This window comes from Electrophorus electricus, chromosome 3 (assembly GCF_041902795.1).
Source record: "Electrophorus electricus isolate QZ-2024a chromosome 3, ASM4190279v1, whole genome shotgun sequence".
In the NCBI taxonomy this organism is placed as follows: Eukaryota; Metazoa; Chordata; class Actinopteri; order Gymnotiformes; family Gymnotidae; genus Electrophorus; species Electrophorus electricus.
The window spans coordinates 9,585,001-9,604,938 of NC_137499.1; the positions used below are offsets into that span (position 1 = coordinate 9,585,001).

The 19,938-nt window shown below is 39.4% G+C and overlaps 1 protein-coding gene and 1 non-coding gene across 8 annotated transcripts in view; one reads left to right on the plus strand and one right to left on the minus strand.

Moving 5' to 3' along the window:
* The window catches only part of clnk (cytokine dependent hematopoietic cell linker), a 19,129-nt gene extending 11,801 nt beyond the window's left edge, over positions 1-7,328 (plus strand). For 5 of the 7 annotated variants that reach the window (XM_081710171.1, XM_081710172.1, XM_081710168.1 and 2 more), the window contains 14 exons: positions 459-511; positions 671-713; positions 887-949; positions 1,269-1,309; positions 1,435-1,457; positions 1,688-1,852; positions 1,979-2,003; positions 2,084-2,105; positions 2,194-2,263; positions 4,620-4,648; positions 5,160-5,245; positions 5,454-5,531; positions 6,183-6,338; positions 7,050-7,327. In XM_081710171.1, the coding sequence (XP_081566297.1) occupies positions 470-511; positions 671-713; positions 887-949; positions 1,269-1,309; positions 1,435-1,457; positions 1,688-1,852; positions 1,979-2,003; positions 2,084-2,105; positions 2,194-2,263; positions 4,620-4,648; positions 5,160-5,245; positions 5,454-5,531; positions 6,183-6,338; positions 7,050-7,205 (999 nt within the window). In that variant the 5' untranslated portion in view covers positions 459-469 and the 3' untranslated portion in view covers positions 7,206-7,327. Of the gene's footprint in view, positions 1-458; positions 512-670; positions 714-886; positions 950-1,268; positions 1,310-1,434; positions 1,458-1,687; positions 1,853-1,978; positions 2,004-2,083; positions 2,106-2,193; positions 2,264-4,619; positions 4,649-5,159; positions 5,246-5,453; positions 5,532-6,182; positions 6,339-7,049 lie in introns of all 7 variants that reach the window. The other 2 variants (XM_081710166.1, XM_035532566.2) reach the window with 2 other exon arrangements.
* Positions 7,329-8,834: 1,506 nt separating this feature from the next.
* On the minus strand, positions 8,835-19,795 carry LOC113585567 (uncharacterized). Its single transcript, XR_014122581.1, has 2 exons — positions 19,640-19,795; positions 8,835-13,111 (listed from the first exon to the last, which is right to left on the minus strand). It is a non-coding gene; the product is annotated as an uncharacterized LOC113585567 (transcript).
* Positions 19,796-19,938: the final 143 nt, after the last annotated feature.

Genomic DNA, 19,938 nt, shown 5'->3' on the forward strand with positions numbered 1-19,938 from the left:
GCCTGTGAACCCTGGCCTGGTGTTTGAGCTGTAGACACTCCACCTGTGAACCCTGGCCTGGTGTTTGAGCTGTAGACACTCCACCTGTGAACCCTGGCCTGGTGTTCTGAGAGGGGACGGAGGAGAAAACCATGTTCATTAAATTTTTAACTGTTTCTTTAAAATCCTGATGTTTAATGTTGACCAAGATGGTAGTTGTGTGTTTTTGACACTGACAGACTTTCACTGAGAGATGTGTGTGTCATAGATTACACTGGAGCAAGTTTATAAGTGTTCCAACATGTCCATCTGGTGGCCAAAATATGATATTGCAATATGGACTAAATTATTTCAGCAACATTTCAGTTTGACTTACTCACTTACTCTGTGGTAATGTGTGTGTGTGTGTGTGTGTGTGTGTGTGTGTGTGTGTGTGTGTGTGTGTGTGTGTGTGTGTGTGTGTGTGTGTGTGTGTGTAGATAGGCATCCTATGAAAACATGGGCTTCTGAGAGTGGAGCAGAAGATTACAGGGTTGGTGCCTCAGAATAATTTACTATCTGTGTGTGTGTCTGTGTGTCTGTGTGCATATGTGTGTTAGTGTTAGTTAAAAATGTTAGTTTTCCTGAGCACTAGAATAAAGCTGCAATAATTATATTGTGTAACCTGAAGTTGAACTGTGTTTATCCTCAGAAGGCTATGGACCTTCCTCCACAACTCCCCAGGAGAGCAGCAGGTAAGGCCAGACCACTCCCTCAAACCCTCAGAGCACTCCCTCAAACCCTCAGTGCACTCCCTCAAACCCTGGGCTCACCAGCGCTGTCGCTGTGGACACAGCAATTACAAAGACACCCAAAAGGAATACATCCTATAATTACATTAACTATGCTTTGATTTCCTCCCAAACAGGAAATATAGCACCGCTTATAAACAGGGATCTGAAACCAGGCAGACGGCCAAAGATTACAACAGGTTAGACTGAGCTTTTGCACACAGACAGCCATGACCCACACTGGCCTCTTTATAAGGCCTAAGTTCTGATATTTAAAGACCTGCTGCTTCTGTTACATAATGAACATTTGTTCTCCACACTTGGCCCACATGTCTGACAGGAGTAACAGGCATCTGGCTACTGTTGGCTGTGTTACTTGCCAGTATACCATCAGCTACACACTAGTCCCAGTGGACACATCCAGCTCCCACAGGAGTGCCTGTGGAAACCTAGTTTCAACTCTGTTCATGTGAAGAGGTGTATGATAAAGGTTTAACCTATTTTTTTCCCTTTGTGCAGAAAGAAGATCAAAGACTTTAGGCTCTAATGAACCGGTAGAAGTAAAACTTCTGTGTTTTTACTTGAGCAGATTCATCCTTTACCATAATATCAGAATCATATGATTAGAGCCTGATGATATTGACATTATTTTATTATTACTTTTATTTATTTATTTATTTTCCAGAACACCATCAAGATTCCACCAAGGTAAGGGACTATTTTTATGTATTTGCTCCATTTTAATAAAGTTAAAATAGTTTCTGTAACATGGAGCGATCACAAGGCGGACGTATACGCAGAGAAGACCGAGATCTATTAAGATCTATCTATCTATTGATGGGTTTTCTTTGACCATTATACGTCTTCTTAGCACAAATTAGCAAAAATGCAAAAAGCCCTATTAAATATAGTAATGAAAGAATATATGTGTGTTCCAGACCAGTGAAATCTTTCCCAAGAGACCAGGGGAGTGAGTCATATTTCACAGATACCTTGTCTCAGAATACCCATGCATTTCACCATCATATCGATTCACCCCCAACCAGACCCCCACCCAACACCCCCTTCTGTCCTGCCACAAACTACACAACCCCCCAGCCAGGGTGAGTGAGCATTATTAGTGTTTCTCTCTCTTTTGCTTAAACACACACACACACACACACACACAAGGAGGTATACAATATCAGTAACAGGTTTACATTATTGACTTAATTTCTTACTTTTTACAGCTCAAGTCCAGATGGCAGTGAGGGTGTAAGTTGATTTTCTGATATATACACAAACAACCAAATAAACGACAACATACAGGTAATCAATCTGCCGTTTCTGCCCAGGTTAAAGAGAGCAGGTTATTGGGTAAGTATTACATTCAGTTACACTTGGAGTTCTGTTCACTGCTCTTCCTCTCAACACCTGTCACTCATCTCCTCTGGCTCCTCCCAAGTAACCAGGTTCAGGAATGACTCCTCCCACAGACACTCCCTGGATCTGGAGTCTCACGATCTGCATCAAAGGTACTTCATTGTCAGTGAAATCCTACCTGTTTCCACTGCCCTGCTCGACTCTGAGGAAGAATGTGAATTATGCATGACTGCCTTTACGAAACTGCTCCTTCCATCCTGTTGTGATCCTGTTATCTCTGTGCAAAGAAGGCCTCAATTACAACACATTATCACCCACTCAGCAGAGAACAGCTGATAAAATATTTGTTAAGCTCTTTATGAGTGCAGTTCAGTGGCAATTGGTGCAATGGCCATGTCTGAATCCCGAGACCTTATCAGAGTAGACCTGCAGCGCTGTAGTAGAAAAGAATGTGCAGGCAGCGTTTAGGCCATTATCAAAGGAAATCACATTTGCAGTAGACGCTCTACTCCTAGATGGGGGCAGGGAGGAGTTTTTACATGTCTTGCCCTATGTTGCAATCACAAGGAGAGGAGAGGAGAGAACCTGCCTCTGCAGTCCTCTGAACTGCTATAACCTTTTAGCTGTGTTACAGTCAAAGCCAAAAGATTTGAGACTGACACAAATTTTGGTTTTCGCAAAATTTACTGTCTCGTTTTTTTAGATCCTTTTGTCAGAAGTTTATATGGTATAGTGAAGTACAATTATAAGCATTTCATAGGTTTTTAACTTTTTATTGACAAATACATCCCTTGGATGAGAAGCAACCCCACACATGAATGGTCTCAAGATGCCTCACTGTTGGCATGACACATGGTAGTGCTCACGTTTTCTTCTCCAGACAATCATTTGTCCAGATGTTCCAAACAGTCTGAAGGGGGCTTCATCGGAGAAAATAACTTAACTCCAGTCCTCTGCAGCCCAGTCACAATACTTCCTGCAGAATGTCAGTCTGTCCTTGATGTTTTTCTTGGAGAGAAGTGGTTCTTTGCTGCCCTTCTTGAAACCAAGCAATCCTCCAAAAGCCTTTGCCTCACTGTGAATGCAGATACACTCACACCTGCCTTCTGCCATTCCTGAACAAGCTCTCAACCAAAGGATGTAATAAAAAATTAGCCTAAAAATACTGCCATGAATAAGGAATGGTATCAAAGCCTCCTCCAAGAGCAACTTCTCCCAACAATCTCAATTTGGTGATGAACGATGTTCCAGCAAGACAGAGCACCATGTCACAAGACAAAAAATGATAACCAAATGGTTCAGTGAACAAAAATTTGAAATTTTGTATCTATGGCCAGAAAACTCCCCAGATCTCAATCCCATTGAGAACCTGTGGTCAATCCGCAAAAAGACGGTGAGCAAAGAAAAACACAGAAACTGTGATCAACTCCAAGCATTGATTAGGCAAGAATGGAGTGCCATCAGTCAAGATTTTGCCCAGAAGCTGATATCCAGCATGCAAAGGAGAATTGCAGAAGTCTTAAAAAGAAGGGTCAACACTGTAAATATGAAGTCTTTGCTTAAACTGGATGTATTTGTCAAAAGTTTTTTTAAAAAACGTATGAAATGCTTATAATTGTACTTCACTATACCATATAAACATCTGACAAAAGGATCTAAAAAAAAAACTGAGGCAGTAAACATTGTGAAAACCAACATTTGTGTCATTCTCAAAACCTTTGGCAAGGACTGTACATTAGGGGCCCTTCTGTTTGGGATTGTGCTTGGCTGAGGTATTTTAAGGAGGTTTCCCTGTTTTCATTGTTTTGTTTTGTGGTGTTCTTATAAAACAAAAGGCTTTGCTGCACATGTTTACAGTAATTGTGTCATTTATGTTGGCCAGAGGAGGATGGGCCCCCCATCTTCTCCAGGTCTCTTCCTCATGCTCCAGGGAGTTTTTCCTGGCCACTGTCACCCTTGGCTTGCGCACCGGGGCTTGGACTCCGACATGTGTAAAGCTGCTTTGTGACAACAGATATGGAAATAAATTTGACTTTGATTTGATCATTTGTTGACAGTAATTGTGTCAGTTGTTGACAGCAACTGTATTATTTGTTGATAGTAACTATCGTTTGTTGACAGTAATTGTATAATTTGTTGACAGTAACAGTCATTTGTTGACAGTAATTGTGTCAGTTGTTGACAGTAACTGTATTATTTGTTGATAGTAACTATCGTTTGTTGACAGTAATTGTATAATTTGTTGACAGTAACAGTCATTTGTTGACAGTAATTGTGTCATTTGTTGACAGTAACAGTCATTTGTTGACAGTAATTGTGTCATTTGTTGATTGTAACTATCATTTGTTGACAGTAATTGTATCATTTGTTGATAGTAACTATCATTTGTTGACAGTAACTGTCATTTGTTGACAATAACTATCATTTGTTGTCAGTAATGTTATCATTTTTGACAGTAACGGTGTTATTTGTTGACAGTAATTGTATTTCTCTCCCACTCTCCTAAAGCCAGTCAAAGCAAAGGAACACAGGCTCAGGCAAGTGTTTGCTTTACATGTTGTAAAATGTGGGAAAACATCACATTTTTTTGATGTTACTGTTTGTCAATGATCCAGGAAGGATTTAAAGAAAGAGTTAGGCCAAAAAACTAATTCATGCAATGTTCCCTTAAAACCCTGTGCACTTTATTCGCCAAGATAACAGTGCCCTGTGCACTGAAGGTACAAAGCTAACATAGCTAACAAGTAATGAAGATTTTTCTCTCTGTCCTGTCGTATGCCAAAGCTACAGGTCCTAGTTGTATTCTAAGATAAACGTCCTGGTGTGAGTTATGTTCTAGATTCCATCCTCCAAGTTTGAGTTGTATTGCAGGTAAAGTTTGCAGGGAAAAATTATGTGGAAGGATAAATATTGTGGTTTTACTTATAGGTTGTAATTGATTCAGTTGTGTGGTATTAACTGTGAGGAAATTAGGTTCAATTGTGTGATATGAATTGTGTTGTTATAAGGTTCAATTGTGGAGTTTGAGTTGTTTTTCTGCTGGTTCAGATTCAGTGAGAAAGCACCATGAGTGGCCACAGGTCAAAGCAGACAGTGAGAACAGAAGCTACACCGGACACAGCAAACCAAAAGAGGTTAGATACACAGATACACACAGCCACACACACACAGCAAAGCCAAGCAAAAGAGGTGGAGCACACATACACTCTCACACACACACACACACACACGCATATAAAGACAAAGACAGCACATCTTTGTGCGCTCTTCTAATCTCTACGGAACGATACAGAGTTTGTGTAACAGAGCTAATAAGAGTCTGTGTCCTTCCCTCCTCTGCAGGTGTCTGCAGAACAGGACTGGTACGTAGGGGCCTTCAGCAGAGCGGAGGCAGAGCACGCACTGCACCTGGTGAACCAGGTAACGACCACACACACACACACACACACAACAGCAACAACAACCTGAAGACCACCAACCTGCACTCACAGCTGGTCAGTTCATGGTTCATCAAACACCTATTTATCATTGTTTTGATATAGGCCTTATGCTTACTTAACATTTATTTTAGCTATCAGTATTGATTGCTGTATATCAGCAGTGTTCTAGTTCAACTACTATACTGTACATTGTGTGTACCTACTGTACATACAGTGTATGAGTAGATGACAAAGCACTTTTGTAAGTCACTCTGGATAAGAGCGTCTGCTAAATGCTAAAAATGTAAATGGAACCCTCTGAACCCGAACCCTCTGAAAGTCTGGAACCTTATCCACATTGGAGCAGTTCGACTATGGATTGCAGGGTTAAGAATACCAGTTGACTCCAGGTGCCTGATGTTCCTGTCTGGTCTATTTTAAATTTCTGACTTTAACCACTTGCTTCCAACCCCTTGCTGAAATGCATACAGGAATTAAAAAGAACCAATATAACTGTGTAGAGAAAAGATCAGACAGCTGCAATCCAAGTCAAAGAGCTCTCAGACCATCCCTCTGTGGTCTTATCCTAGTGGAGGGTGTAAGTTAGTCCGCTTGTCACCATCATGCCCTGTGCTACTGTGTGTCCTGGCAGGAAGGAGCTTTTCTAGTGCGTGACTGTTCCAGGAACACTACCCATGAACCCTTTGTCCTGGCTGTCTTCTACGATAACAGAGTGTTCAACATTCAGATCCGCTTCTGCATGGAGACCTGCAAATACACACTGGGAACCCGGATAAAGACCACTGATGTGAGTCTGTAATGCTGACACTGCTCTCTTATTAAGCGCGCTGAGGAAGTGACATAAGGGCATGCTCTGTCACTGCACAGCTGGAGTGGTATTCACAAATACCATTACACATCACATAACAACTTAGACATCTGCTGTTGGTATTCTTAATACCAGATAGTATTGCTCCTAAAACACTACTAAGTTCATTTGCTTGCACAAATTAACAGCACTTCAGTCCAATGGTGTGCCTTTATCTATTACATTGTTATTAGCTAATGGCTGAGTGGGAGTGACGATGCATGACACCATGCACTCACAAGCCACTGCTGACACTATTACGTCTTAAACATGGCGCATTAAGCAGTGTTATGTGAGAATGTAAAAGGAACCCAAAGAGCATGTAGTGAGATGAGAAAAGAGCTAAATGTCATAAATGTAAATGTAAATGAGAACAGAGCATGTGGCGAGAGAGGAGAAAAGAGCATGTGGTGAGAGTAGAAAAGAGCATCTGGTGAGATGAGAAAAGAGCATGTAGTGAGATGAGAAAAGAGCATGAGGTGAGAGGAGAAAAGAGCATGGGGTGAGAGGAGAAAATAGCATGAAGTGAGATGAGAAAAGAGCATGTGGTGAGATGAGAAAAGATCATGTGGTGAGAGGCAAAAAAGAAACAACAGGCAAAATGACAGGGTTGAATATAGAAAGCTACCACCATTTGCTCTTGTGTTCCAGACGTTTGACTCCGTGGCTGACATCATCAAATTCCACTCCATCTTCCCCATCATGCTCATTGATGGACGGAACCCATTAGCAATGTCCAGTCAAAAGAGACACTGCATCCTAGTGTATCCAGTCACAATCCAAGATATGAACCAACTACTGAGCTAAACCACGGACTTCGCTAGTTTTTATTATACAACTACAATGATGTTTAATTCAACACACAGCCATGTATTAACAAATGTCAGTACGAATAAAGTATGTTTAGTCAAAAGACTACAAATGTCCTTTATTTCAATAATTTTACCAATTACATAATAATTTTGCACTAACTAGTAATTTAGTATTTTAATATGTAAAATTATTTGAAAGCATTTCCCCACATTTTGCATTTGGATTCTCAGGAAATAGTGATCAGGGGACTTGTTTTATTTTGTACAACTGCAATCAGCTACTAAATCCATCCAAAAAGTATGAAGTTAAATGATGGATTTGGAGACTGCTCAATCAAAAAAACTCAAAGATCCAAACAGATAAAACAATAAACTCTGAACATAACCCTGCTGTTCAGATTCTGTCTAATTCAGTATTGAAAAATGGCAGGTACTATAAGAAACATGAATCCCTAAATACAGTGCACGGTTATAGTAGTATTGTATTATAAATACATGGTTACGCTAGACACGATTGCAGAGGTGGGAACTAAATGTATTACTTTATTACCCTTAAATGTGCTGGACACCACATGAAAATGGACATCACAGGCAAACGTACAGTGCTGCTAGCATGCTGGTTATAAGTGAGGTACAAAAACAAACTGACAGTATATCATTATGTTCAGGCCTTGCAGTGACAAAATAATTAATAATAATTATTATTATTATTTAGTTTTTCATTTGTTTTAAGGCTGGCATTAAATGTTGCTCTGACATTATGGTTAAAATAATTTTAAAAAATAGCAATTATATTTCTTAAAAAAGAACAGTACTCAGCATTCATTTGTTTTCTTATACTTATTTTAAAATCTATAGTTTCTGCTACAGTAATATGTTTGAGGAACCAAGCTTTCATTTTTGAGATTCTGAAAGAACAACAGCCTTCCAAAGACATCCAAGGAAGAATAAAAGGAGCAATAACGCTTAGGAAAGTGATTCAGGATGTATAGATATTGAATTTCTTGGGCCAATATGATAACCAATAATTAGCACCTCGTTGTGTCTGATACCTTCAAACAATAATCTATATGCGAAGTGTTAAACTGTTAAACTGATCATTAGTTTTATTTAGGCACGTCAGAGGTAAATCAGACAACAAAATTATTGTGAACATACATTATTGTAAATCTACATCGCTCTTAAAAAAGGGGAATAACAGTAGTTTCATTACATATTATTTTCTAAATGTTAAGCGTTATTTTATTTTCTACGATGTTAAGTGTCATTTTATTGCTGACCTGGTGCAGCTATAAGAAAGCCTATATCTGGAAACCCCAAAAAACAAAAACTCAACATCAAAACTACAGTGACCAACTCCAGAGACTTAATGAGGTATGAGCAAAATCAAAACAAATCTGATGAGGAAATTATTCCACAGGTTGCACTTTACAAAAGACATCATTTCTGATTATTTTTCTTATAAATGCAGTAATATATAAACAAGGCCTATATTAAACAGAAGACTTAATTTGTTGGACAGGTGAAGACTATCAGTTGTAATTATCATCTAACATGTCATTATCGAACCGATAATTCAATATCGTACCGTCCTTATCGGCAAATAATACATCGACTACTGAAATACTGTGTATTAAGAGTGATCATTTATTTTTGCATTTTTCTATAAAGTGCAGCTCACATGAGTTGAGGAATCAGATTGCTTTGTAGTCCCCGAATTAACCCATTTACACTCCATAAATCAAATCCTCCATATGAAGTTGGCCATGCTTAAAACAGATTTAGTACAAAATGTCTGAAACATCCAGGCCACTAGAGATCAATATAATGACTATAATGACTGATTGATAACATGAAGAAGAAAGAAAGGCTCTGTATTTTTACCTATGAAGCTGCCAGAAAAACAGAGCTCAACCAAACCTCTTCCTGTTTCATCCACACACTGACTAGTGCTTCCATTAATTTAACGCTCAAATACGAGTAAGGTGTTTTATTATTCATGCATTTGGGGCTGTGAACTCTAAGACGGAGCAGTGGCTCCAACAGGTCTCAGAAATGACATCATGAATCTCAGTCCAGAAGAGCTCAATCCTGGGAGCACAGAAAATACTGCACCGCACTCGCAAACCCCCAAGCCTGAGTATTAGAAATGCAAAATTACAACATATACATCAAATTATTTTTATGTTGTTATACTGCAGTTACATAAACACTTTGTAATATCTGAAGCAGGGGATGAATACTGTAACATGTCTACAGGAAACAATTATTTCAGTTATTGAAGGTAACATTCTTGTAGTAGACAATTAAAAAGTACAAAAAACAAATACAATATAAAAATATGAAGAAAATGAAGATGGGAACCCCTGGAAGGTTCTTACAGATACATATGAACAAATAAAAAAGAACAGTTTTATTTAGTGTTCTTGCCCTTTAAGCAGTTTTTAACAGTAGTAACAGCACAGTAGTGATATTAAATATCATAAAAAGAGCAACAACACCAGTAGGTTACTGATTGAAATATCAGTATATATAAAAAAAATTCTAATGTTCCAAAAAAAAAAAAAAACCACAAAGTTTTTCTTACAAGACCATTTTTTCAGAGACTCCTTTTAGAACAAGTTCTGTGACTTGATATTTCTGCCCCTGGACTTTCTTTAGTTTCATTATGAATGAAGGACATTGACTTATGGGTTGGATTCTACTCTGGGGACAGAAGTCATGGGCTGCTGCAATCCATTTATAGTCTTTCAGAGTCTGAACTCCTGCACTCACCATCTGTACTAGAGGGTTTGGGTGGTTCAGAACCACAACAGGTTGGTTTGGTCCAGGAAGTTTGACCAGCTGATCTTCTTTTAATGGGGTTAACCATAGCTTTGCCATTTTACCTTTCTGTAAGATCTGTTGAAGATCTAACCTGACCTTTGATGACCTGTGTTTCTTAGCCCTCTTCTTTCCTTTTTTGTGTTTTTTGTGTGGGTGATGTATATCCATGTGTGACAGACCTGGCTGGACATCTTGCGCTGAATCCTTGTTTTCTGTTTCAGACCGTTTTCTCTTCAGAACCAGCTTTATGGCTGTTCCCTGCAGGTTTTGCTGGTTCGAGGTGCAGCAGAGAACTGGTCGAGCCGTTATGCTTTCTTCCTCAACTAATTTCTCCGAAATCTTCTCTGCAGATTCTAAAACTGAATAAAATTCCAGGCTTGGAATCCTGACCAAAGCTACTGTAGGATTCATGGATAAGGCATGAGAATTCTCTCTCTGCTCAGGCAAACTGATATCTGCCTCCAGCTTGGTTTTTAACTCATCGCTGGGTTGTGTGGTAAAACCCTTATTCAATGCAGGATCTGATGCTATTTCCTGTCGAGCATCTGACAAACTACTACACTGCTCAGTTGTAATCCTGTGCTTCAGATCATTAGCACATGTTTGGGAACTCTTCTCTAATATGTCACCTAGTGTCTCAGATACTAACCCTTCAGATATCTTCGTATCTTCATTTATCGTAAGTTTATCCTCATTCTCCTTTAGGCTCTGACTACATTTTTGAACAATTTTACTCAATGGTCCAGTTTCCTCCTCTGTTTTCAGATCATGTCTACATGCTAAGATATCTGTATTTTTTACATTTCCATTTGATCCTAAATTTGAAGATGTCAGGGCCTCACCAGCACATTTATGTAAAATCCCTACTCTGGTGTGAATGTGATTTAGAATTGCTTCAGGACCAGGGCACAGAGAGAAGACCGATGAGATCACAGGAAGGCCCTGGTAACTGGACTCTGCTTCTTCACGTTTGTTTGGTAATGCCGGCAGAGCTCTTCGGTCACACTCTAGACCTTCAGCTCTAATGTTCTTGCTAGCTGCATTCCAGGTAGTGGTCTTGTCTGCACTGTTCTGCTGTAGTAGTGGACTAACCAGTTCTGTGGTATTGGTAACAAATTTGTGCACAGTACATGGCTGATGAGTAAACCTTTGTGATTCTGAAGGATTAGGTGCTGGTTTTTCTAATGACCTCCATGCACCGTGGAATCCCACATTCGAAGATCCTGGTGTCTGCATTACACTTGCCTTGGAACAAAGCACCCTTTCATTTACCTCAGGTTCATCTTTTATAGTTACTGTGATATTTGTAGAATGTGCCTTTATATGAGATTCCTTGATCTGAGGCTCAGGTACACCATTTTCCGGTGTGGTGCAAACTCCACGGTCCAGTCTTTCTGGTTGATCCTCCTCGGTAGTAACTCTACATTTGAAGGAGAGCCGGCCTGCTGTACCAGCTGCAGTGGCGCTCTTTGACTCTCCCAGGGGAGGGCCACCTGGCAGCTGCGGGACTAACCGAAGCTCCAATTCTCGAGTTCCACTGACATTTTTTACCTCCACCAATTCAACAAGGCAGCCTGCAGGAATGGTAATCTCTTCAGGGCATGATACTGTCAGGGGTCTGTTGTGCTGGATTGGCTGGTTTAAAGGTGATAGCAATTCTACTTGGACACTGGACTGTGTAATTGACTTAAACTTCTCTAAGGGTGGCTTCGCAAGGATGGGATGAGTCTTTGCTACATTCAGCTTTTCTATATTCCGAGTCCCATGTGCAGAGGATGATGCTCCCGGCCCAAACTGCTCCACTAGCATGCTGGGATGTGCTCCAGAAGACCTTTGCACTTCATGGACCACTGGAATATTCCGTACAGCTCCTGAATGAACCGGCCTCTGAACAGCTGGAGCCTCCGCCACATTACGAACTTCAGCAGTCCTGGGCTCCACGACCTGCAAAGTGCTGCTGAGAAATGTCTTTAGAGGAGCATTATTTACAGCTGGCAGACCAACCTGAAATTTTGGGACTGTTTTTGACTGAATTACCATCTTCTCTGCAGTAGCTTTCACCTGACTCTGAAGCAGTGGCCTCTGCTGAATGGTGCGATCTGCATAGATGCCAAAATGAACCCTGGGAAATGCATTTGGCGTAACATTTTTTTCCAAGGACATTTTTCCTGCAGGTCTATTGATATACTCAGTGGTTTTACCTGCATTCTGACCTGCTTCATCAGCAATAACACTTGGCTGGTTACTAATGTCTTGTGTAACTTTAGTCACTGCATGAGCAGTACCAGGAACACTATAGATCTGTGTTTTAGTAATAGGTAAGACACAAGCTGTGCTGTTAACTGAATGATCAGCTGTACTGGAAATAAGATGAGTCTGGCTACTGATCATTTGGTGAACAGGTTTGGCAACAATATATGGTGCACTGACCCTTGACTGACCTACATGAAGGAACTGATTGGACTTCCTTCCTGTTGAAGAGCTCACCAATTTTCTTTGGTTGTCAAGGCAAAGGTCTGTAGTTCTTTTTTGAGACAGGTGTTCTATTTTTGTAGTAGGTAGAGCACAATCAGTGGTGAAACTTCCATCTGGAGCCTTCCCATGTATTCGCTGAATGTGTTTTACCATGTAGTCCCTCCTCACAGCTCCATAGTCACACCAATTACACCTATACGGGAATGAGCCTTTGTGTGTAACACTGTGCCGTTGAGACTCCACCCTGGAGTACGAGACGTGGCTGCAGAGTGTGCAGGAGAAGGTCACTTCCTCGTGGTGGGCCACATGCCTTTCGAATAGATCAACGTCCTTGGTCGAGAAACGACATTTCTCACAACAGAGACGCCTGTTGACGTTTGCCGCTTTGGCCTTATTTTCCACAAACAAGATGAAATTTTGTTGTAAACCAACTGAATTCATGTTCATGACCAAAACTTATTTACAAAATATAAATTCCAAATCTTCTCTGCTGGTTATTTTGGTTCACAACTATGTATGCACTACTGGAGGATTCAATAAACTAGATGTCCTTTTGTGACAGCAGCAAGCTGTGATCAGGGATAAACACTCCAAGCCAACCTAGACAATAAAGAGAAAAGAAAATATATATAATTATATGGCTTTATTCAATAATGTAGCAAGCAAGAAAAACATAGCAATACAGTTTCTGTAATTTAGCACAGCTGCAAATGTATTTTTATAACATAACATTACAATATACTGACACTTTGAAAGAATTTCTGATTTTGGGCTCCCACCGTGTAGTCAGAGACTGTAGGCTAGACCTGGTTAACCAGCTGAATATAAGCTATAAACTGCACAGATGATTCCGCTCTGAATACTTTTTAAAATATGAACTGTGCATCCTCTGATTTAACCAGAGAGTTTGCTTAGCCTCTATTTAAACAGCATGGATTCTGCTTTGGACCGAGACAGGTTCAGACAAGTAAAGCCATGTCGATGTGATTCTACTTCCAGCCTGCTCCACATTGACTACCTGGGCAGTTACGTTTGACACTGAGACTGTCACATCCACACCCACACAGAAAAATGGTAAAAGGCGATAGAGAAAAAAGAAAATTCAAAACACTCCTTTTAATGTTGGTTTTGGCTGCAAAAAAATTGGAAGGTGCCTGGTAATTGTACCATTCTTTGCAGAAATATTTATTTTTCATACATTTTAAACAGTAGCTGTGCAGGGCCTTCAAGTTAGTTTCACATTAAAATACCCTGGAGTTTTATGTTCAAAAATACATACTTTATTCAACATATTCGATTATAATTAATACGAACTCTCCAAACAGCTGCATCACAGGTACACCCCTACTTGTTAGGGTGTTTGGTACTATGGAGGTGTACCAAAAGACACTTCATTCAGTACACCTACTATAGAGGTGTACCTAAAGACACTTCATTCAGTACACCTACTATAGAGGTGTACCTAATGACACTTCATTAAGTCCTACTATAGAGGTGTACCTAAAGACACTTCATTAAGTCCTACTATAGAGGTGTACCTAATGACACTTCATTAAGTCCTACTATAGAGGTGTACCTAATGACACTTCATTAAGTCCTACTATAGAGATGTACCTAATGACACTTCATTCAGTCCTACTATAGAGGTGTACCTAATGACACTTCATTCAGTCCTACTATAGAGGTGTACCAAAAGACACTTCATTCAGTACACCTACTATAGAGGTGTACCTAATGACACTTCATTCAGTCCTACTATAGAGGTGTACCTAAAGACACTTCATTAAGTCCTACTATAGAGGTGTACCTAATGACACTTCATTCAGTCCTACTATAGAGGTGTACCTAATGACACTTCATTAAGTCCTACTATAGAGGTGTACCTAAAGACACTTCATTAAGTCCTACTATAGAGGTGTACCTAATGACACTTCATTCAGTCCTACTATAGAGGTGTACCTAATGACACTTCATTAAGTCCTACTATAGAGGTGTACCAAAAGACACTTCATTCAGTACACCTACTATAGAGGTGTACCTAATGACACTTCATTAAGTCCTACTATAGAGGTGTACCTAATGACACTTCATTAAGTCCTACTATAGAGGTGTACCTAATGACACTTCATTCAGTCCTACTATAGAGGTGTACCTAAAGACACTTCATTAAGTACACCTACTATAGAGGTGTACCTAAAGACACTTCATTAAGTCCTACTATAGAGGTGTACCTAAAGACACTTCATTAAGTCCTACTATAGAGGTGTACCTAATGACACTTCATTAAGTACACCTACTATAGAGGTGTACCTAATGACACTTCATTAAGTCCTACTATAGAGGTGTACCTAAAGACACTTCATTAAGTCCTACTATAGAGGTGTACCTAAAGACACTTCATTAAGTACACCTACTATAGAGGTGTACCTAAAGACACTTCATTAAGTCCTACTATAGAGGTGTACCTAATGACACTTCATTAAGTCCTACTATAGAGGTGTACCTAATGACACTTCATTCAGTCCTACTATAGAGGTGTACCTAAAGACACTTCATTAAGTCCTACTATAGAGGTGTACCTAATGACACTTCATTAAGTACACCTACTATAGAGGTGTACCTAAAGACACCTCATTAAGTACACCTACTATAGAGGTGTACCTAAAGACACTTCATTAAGTACACCTACTATAGAGGTGTACCTAATGACACTTCATTAAGTCCTACTATAGAGGTGTACCTAAAGACACTTCATTAAGTCCTACTATAGAGATGTACCTAATGACACTTCATTAAGTACACCTACTATAGAGGTGTACCTAAAGACACTTCATTAAGTCCTACTATAGAGGTGTACCTAAAGACACTTCATTAAGTACACCAACTATAGAGGTGTACCTAAAGACACTTCATTAAGTCCTACTATAGAGGTGTACCTAATGACACTTCATTAAGTCCTACTATAGAGGTGTACCTAAAGACACTTCATTAAGTCCTACTATAGAGGTGTACCTAAAGACACTTCATTAAGTCCTACTATAGAGGTGTACCTAATGACACTTCATTAAGTACACCTACTATAGAGGTGTACCTAAAGACACTTCATTAAGTCCTACTATAGAGGTGTACCTAATGACACTTCATTAAGTACACCTACTATAGAGGTGTACCTAATGACACTTCATTAAGTCCTACTATAGAGGTGTACCTAAAGACACTTCATTAAGTCCTACTATAGAGGTGTACCTAATGACACTTCATTAAGTACACCTACTATAGAGGTGTACCTAATGACACTTCATTAAGTCCTACTATAGAGGTGTACCTAAAGACACTTCATTAAGTCCTACTATAGAGGTGTACCTAATGACACTTCATTAAGTACACCTACTATAGAGGTGTACCTAAAGACACTTCATTAAGTCCTACTATAGAGGTGTACCTAATGACACTTCATTAAGTCCTACTATAGAGGTGTACCTAATGACACTTCATTAAGTCCTACTATAGAGGTGTACCTAATGACACTTCATTAAGTCCTACTATAGAGGTGTACCTAATGACACTTCATTAAGTACACCTACTATAGAGGTGTACCTAATGACACTTCATTAAATCCTACTATAGAGGTGTACCTAAAGACACTTCATTAAGTCCTACTATAGAGGTGTACCTAATGACACTTCATTAAGTACACCTACTATAGAGGTGTACCTAAAGACACTTCATTAAGTCCTACTATAGAGGTGTACCTAATGACACTTCATTAAGTCCTACTATAGAGGTGTACCTAATGACACTTCATTAAGTCCTACTATAGAGGTGTACCTAATGACACTTCATTAAGTCCTACTATAGAGGTGTACCTAATGACACTTCATTAAGTCCTACTATAGAGGTGTACCTAATGACACTTCATTAAGTCCTACTATAGAGGTGTACCTAATGACACTTCATTAAGTACACCTACTATAGTGGTGTACCCTTTTTGCATAAACCATCTTTACATTCTCATAGCTAATTCCCCACATGCACATATATCACATTCATCTTGTATAAACCATTAGATTACAGAACCCCAGCCCTGAGAAATTCATTTTACTCTGTGAACAATGAAGGGGATCTGGTTCTGTTTTACTGCTTTGTCATCACCATTCTTGTGTATGACTAGGCAGACAAACATGTGGAATAATGCATATAAATCCAGCCTGACATTAATTTGGAACTATTACAATCACCAAAAGCTTTAAACTAAAAAGTTGAAATATATGTAGCTATGTTCATTTTTTGTACTTAATCTTTTCTGACGTCACTCGCACCTCTCAAATAAAATAATCAGGTACTGCAAATAAATAGAGAGCATAGGCTCACTCAAAGGAGAAAAACCTTTACCACATTAACCAAAGTGGAACTTTTTGGAAAAGAATTAGAAAGATCTGACACTGTCCTGATATGTGCACTAGTGTCACTTACCCTTAACACTGTTTTGTTACATGTACTGCTGTCACTTAGGCTTAACGCTGTTTTGTTACATGTACCGCTGTCACTTAGCCTTAACACTATTTTGTTACATTTACTGCTGTCACTTAGCCTTAACGCTGTTTTGTTACATGTACTGCTGTCCCTTAGCCTTAACACTGTTTTGTTACATGCACTGCTGTCACTTAGCCTAACACTGTTTTGTTACATGTACTGTTGTTACTTAGCCTTAACAGTGTTTTGTTACATGTACTGCTGTCACTTAGGCATAACACTGTTTTGTTACATGTACTGCTGTCACTTAACCTTAACACTGTTTTGTTACATGCACTGCTGTCACTTAGCTTTAACACTGTTTTGTTACATGTACTGCTGTTACATAGCCTTAATACTGTTTTGTTACATGTACTGCTGTCACTTAGCCTGAACACTGTTTTGTTACATGTACTGCTGTCACTTAGCCTTAACACGGTTTTGTTACATGTACTGCTGTTACTTAGCCTTAACACTGTTTTGTTACATGTACTGCTGTCACTTAGGCTTAACACTGTTTTGTTACGTGTACTGCTGTTACTTAGCCTTAATACTGTTTTGCTATGTGTACTGCTGTTACTTGGCATTAACAGTTTTGTTATGTGTACTGTTGTTATTTATCCTTACACTGTTCTGTTACATATGCTGTTGTTACTTAGCCTTAACACTGTTGTTACATATACTACTGTTACTTACCCATAGCACTGTTCTATGTACTGCTTTTACCTACCCTTAACACTGTTTTGTTACATGTACTGCTGTTATTTGGCCTCAACACTGTTCTATGTACTGCCATTACTTTGCCTTAACAAAATGTTATGTGTACTGCTGCTGCTTAGCCTTAACACTGTTTTGTTACATGTACAGCTGTTATTTACCCTTAACACTGCTGTTACTTATCCTTAATTTTTGCCACTATTCAACATAATTCTTTCTCTTTCAGCAACAGAGATGGAAGCTACAAGACTTAAAAGCAAACGAAACAAATGTATTTATCACTTCACTTTCAGTGTGTTAATCTATCCCTACTCCATAAAGAAAATAGTTATCTCTGGCTAACTAGTTATTATGTTTAAGATGTAGCAGTTAGTCTGCAAATTTTGGTCATATAGCTACCTAAGATTGCTGATACATTCAGACAAAATAAGCAGCATACATAAGAAGCATTGCATAATTACACAATTTTATATTTACATTTTTTTATAAAACAATATTAATTCACTGTAGATTGCTCTAAGACACATTGCACATTGCAGGACACATTGCAGTGACACTGGTCTCAATGACTTATTCTATCAGTACTGCTTGAAGTTTTTTAAATTAATGTTGTTTAGATGAAAGAACAAGGACAGTATCAGCGATGCGAAGCAACACAGCGACTGCAGCGCAAACAGCGCCCCCTTACGGCCACATATGTTAACCGCGAGTGAGTGTGTGAGTGAGTGAGTTACAAGCAAGGTCAATGAGTTAATTCCCATATAAAAATATAATTAAAGCAGCAAACATTTGTATTCAGTTCAGTAATTCTCATAATCATAGCTCCAGAAGACATAAAGCTTCATGTAGCCTAACAATAAAATATTTTTTAAAAATCCAACCAACCTCATAAAAATGGGGTATTTCATTTTTTAAGTACCTAAACCATTTATGTTTAATATTAAGTAGATGCACAGGAGAAATTCAAATCCTAAAATATGTGAATGGGTGAAGAAACGGAGCAACTGTCAGATATGTAAATGTAAATAGGTAAATGCTTATTTAGCATTTACATGCTGACACGGCTATTTACCCATTTGATTTCTCATACAATCCTAATAGCATAATGCATATTTAATAACTATAACAAAGGCGTTTGATAACGCTTTGTACTGGCTGCGGGATATAAACACGAGTCGTGCTGCTCTAATTTGCATCATGTGTGCTGGTATAGATGTGCATTAGATTGCTATTAAAAATAAGCCGCGTTAGGTTAGGATACGTTCATGTCTTTATTCCCTCGACAGTCTAACGTTATGGATTATGCAATAGGCGGCAAAATCTTTAAAAATCTCATTTCTGAGTTGTGCAGTAATTAACAGCGCCATTCTAAACCGAACTCAGTTCTACACCTGTAGATAAACTGAAATTATGCTGTGACTGAATCAGTCACCACTAATATTCATAAGATATTGATTAGGATGTCAAATAAATACATGCAGTTAATGACTAAATAAGGCGAAGCACACGAGTGAGCCCGAAACAGATTACGACATAACGCGCTTCCTCCGCGATTACTGATCCCGTATAGGATTACTGATCCCGTACAGACTACGGTCACGTTAGTCTGCGTCTCGAGTCTCCGCGGCCGTCCAAGAACTGATGGACGGGACCGTTGACGGTAGTTTACGGGCTACTAACCTACCAAATTACCGCCAGCTTGCGTTAAAAGACGATACAGACCAAACAAACAAGCCAGTGTGGTGGACTTTTCAGTTCTGAAATGAAGTACATGAAGATCTCTGCTCGAACGGCCAACGTTTTCATGAAGCCAGACAACAGACAATTATTTGCAGCTCCAGACGCCGCCATGTCAAGCACCCGCCCCCACCGGACGAAACCGAATCCGTGCGCACAAACCTGGTCGGTAGCTCTGGGTTTCTGAAATAAGACATCGATCAATGTCTGTAAGACGTCGCCTCATGGTCTGTTAATGGTCGTTTATCCACATATATTGTTTCATTGTTATAAAAACAAGGAGCCTTCCGTGGCAAAAGGACGGGTCACTCGGTGCGCGGATTTCATTGGCTGTTAGCTCTTCACTACAGTAGAGCTCTACCGATACACGCGCGCTCTGGCGTTAACCCTCTACGTCCCGGAACGGTCGCTTTAAGGTCTGAATGGGTGCCGTTAGCATGTTGAACTCTTCAAGAATTAAA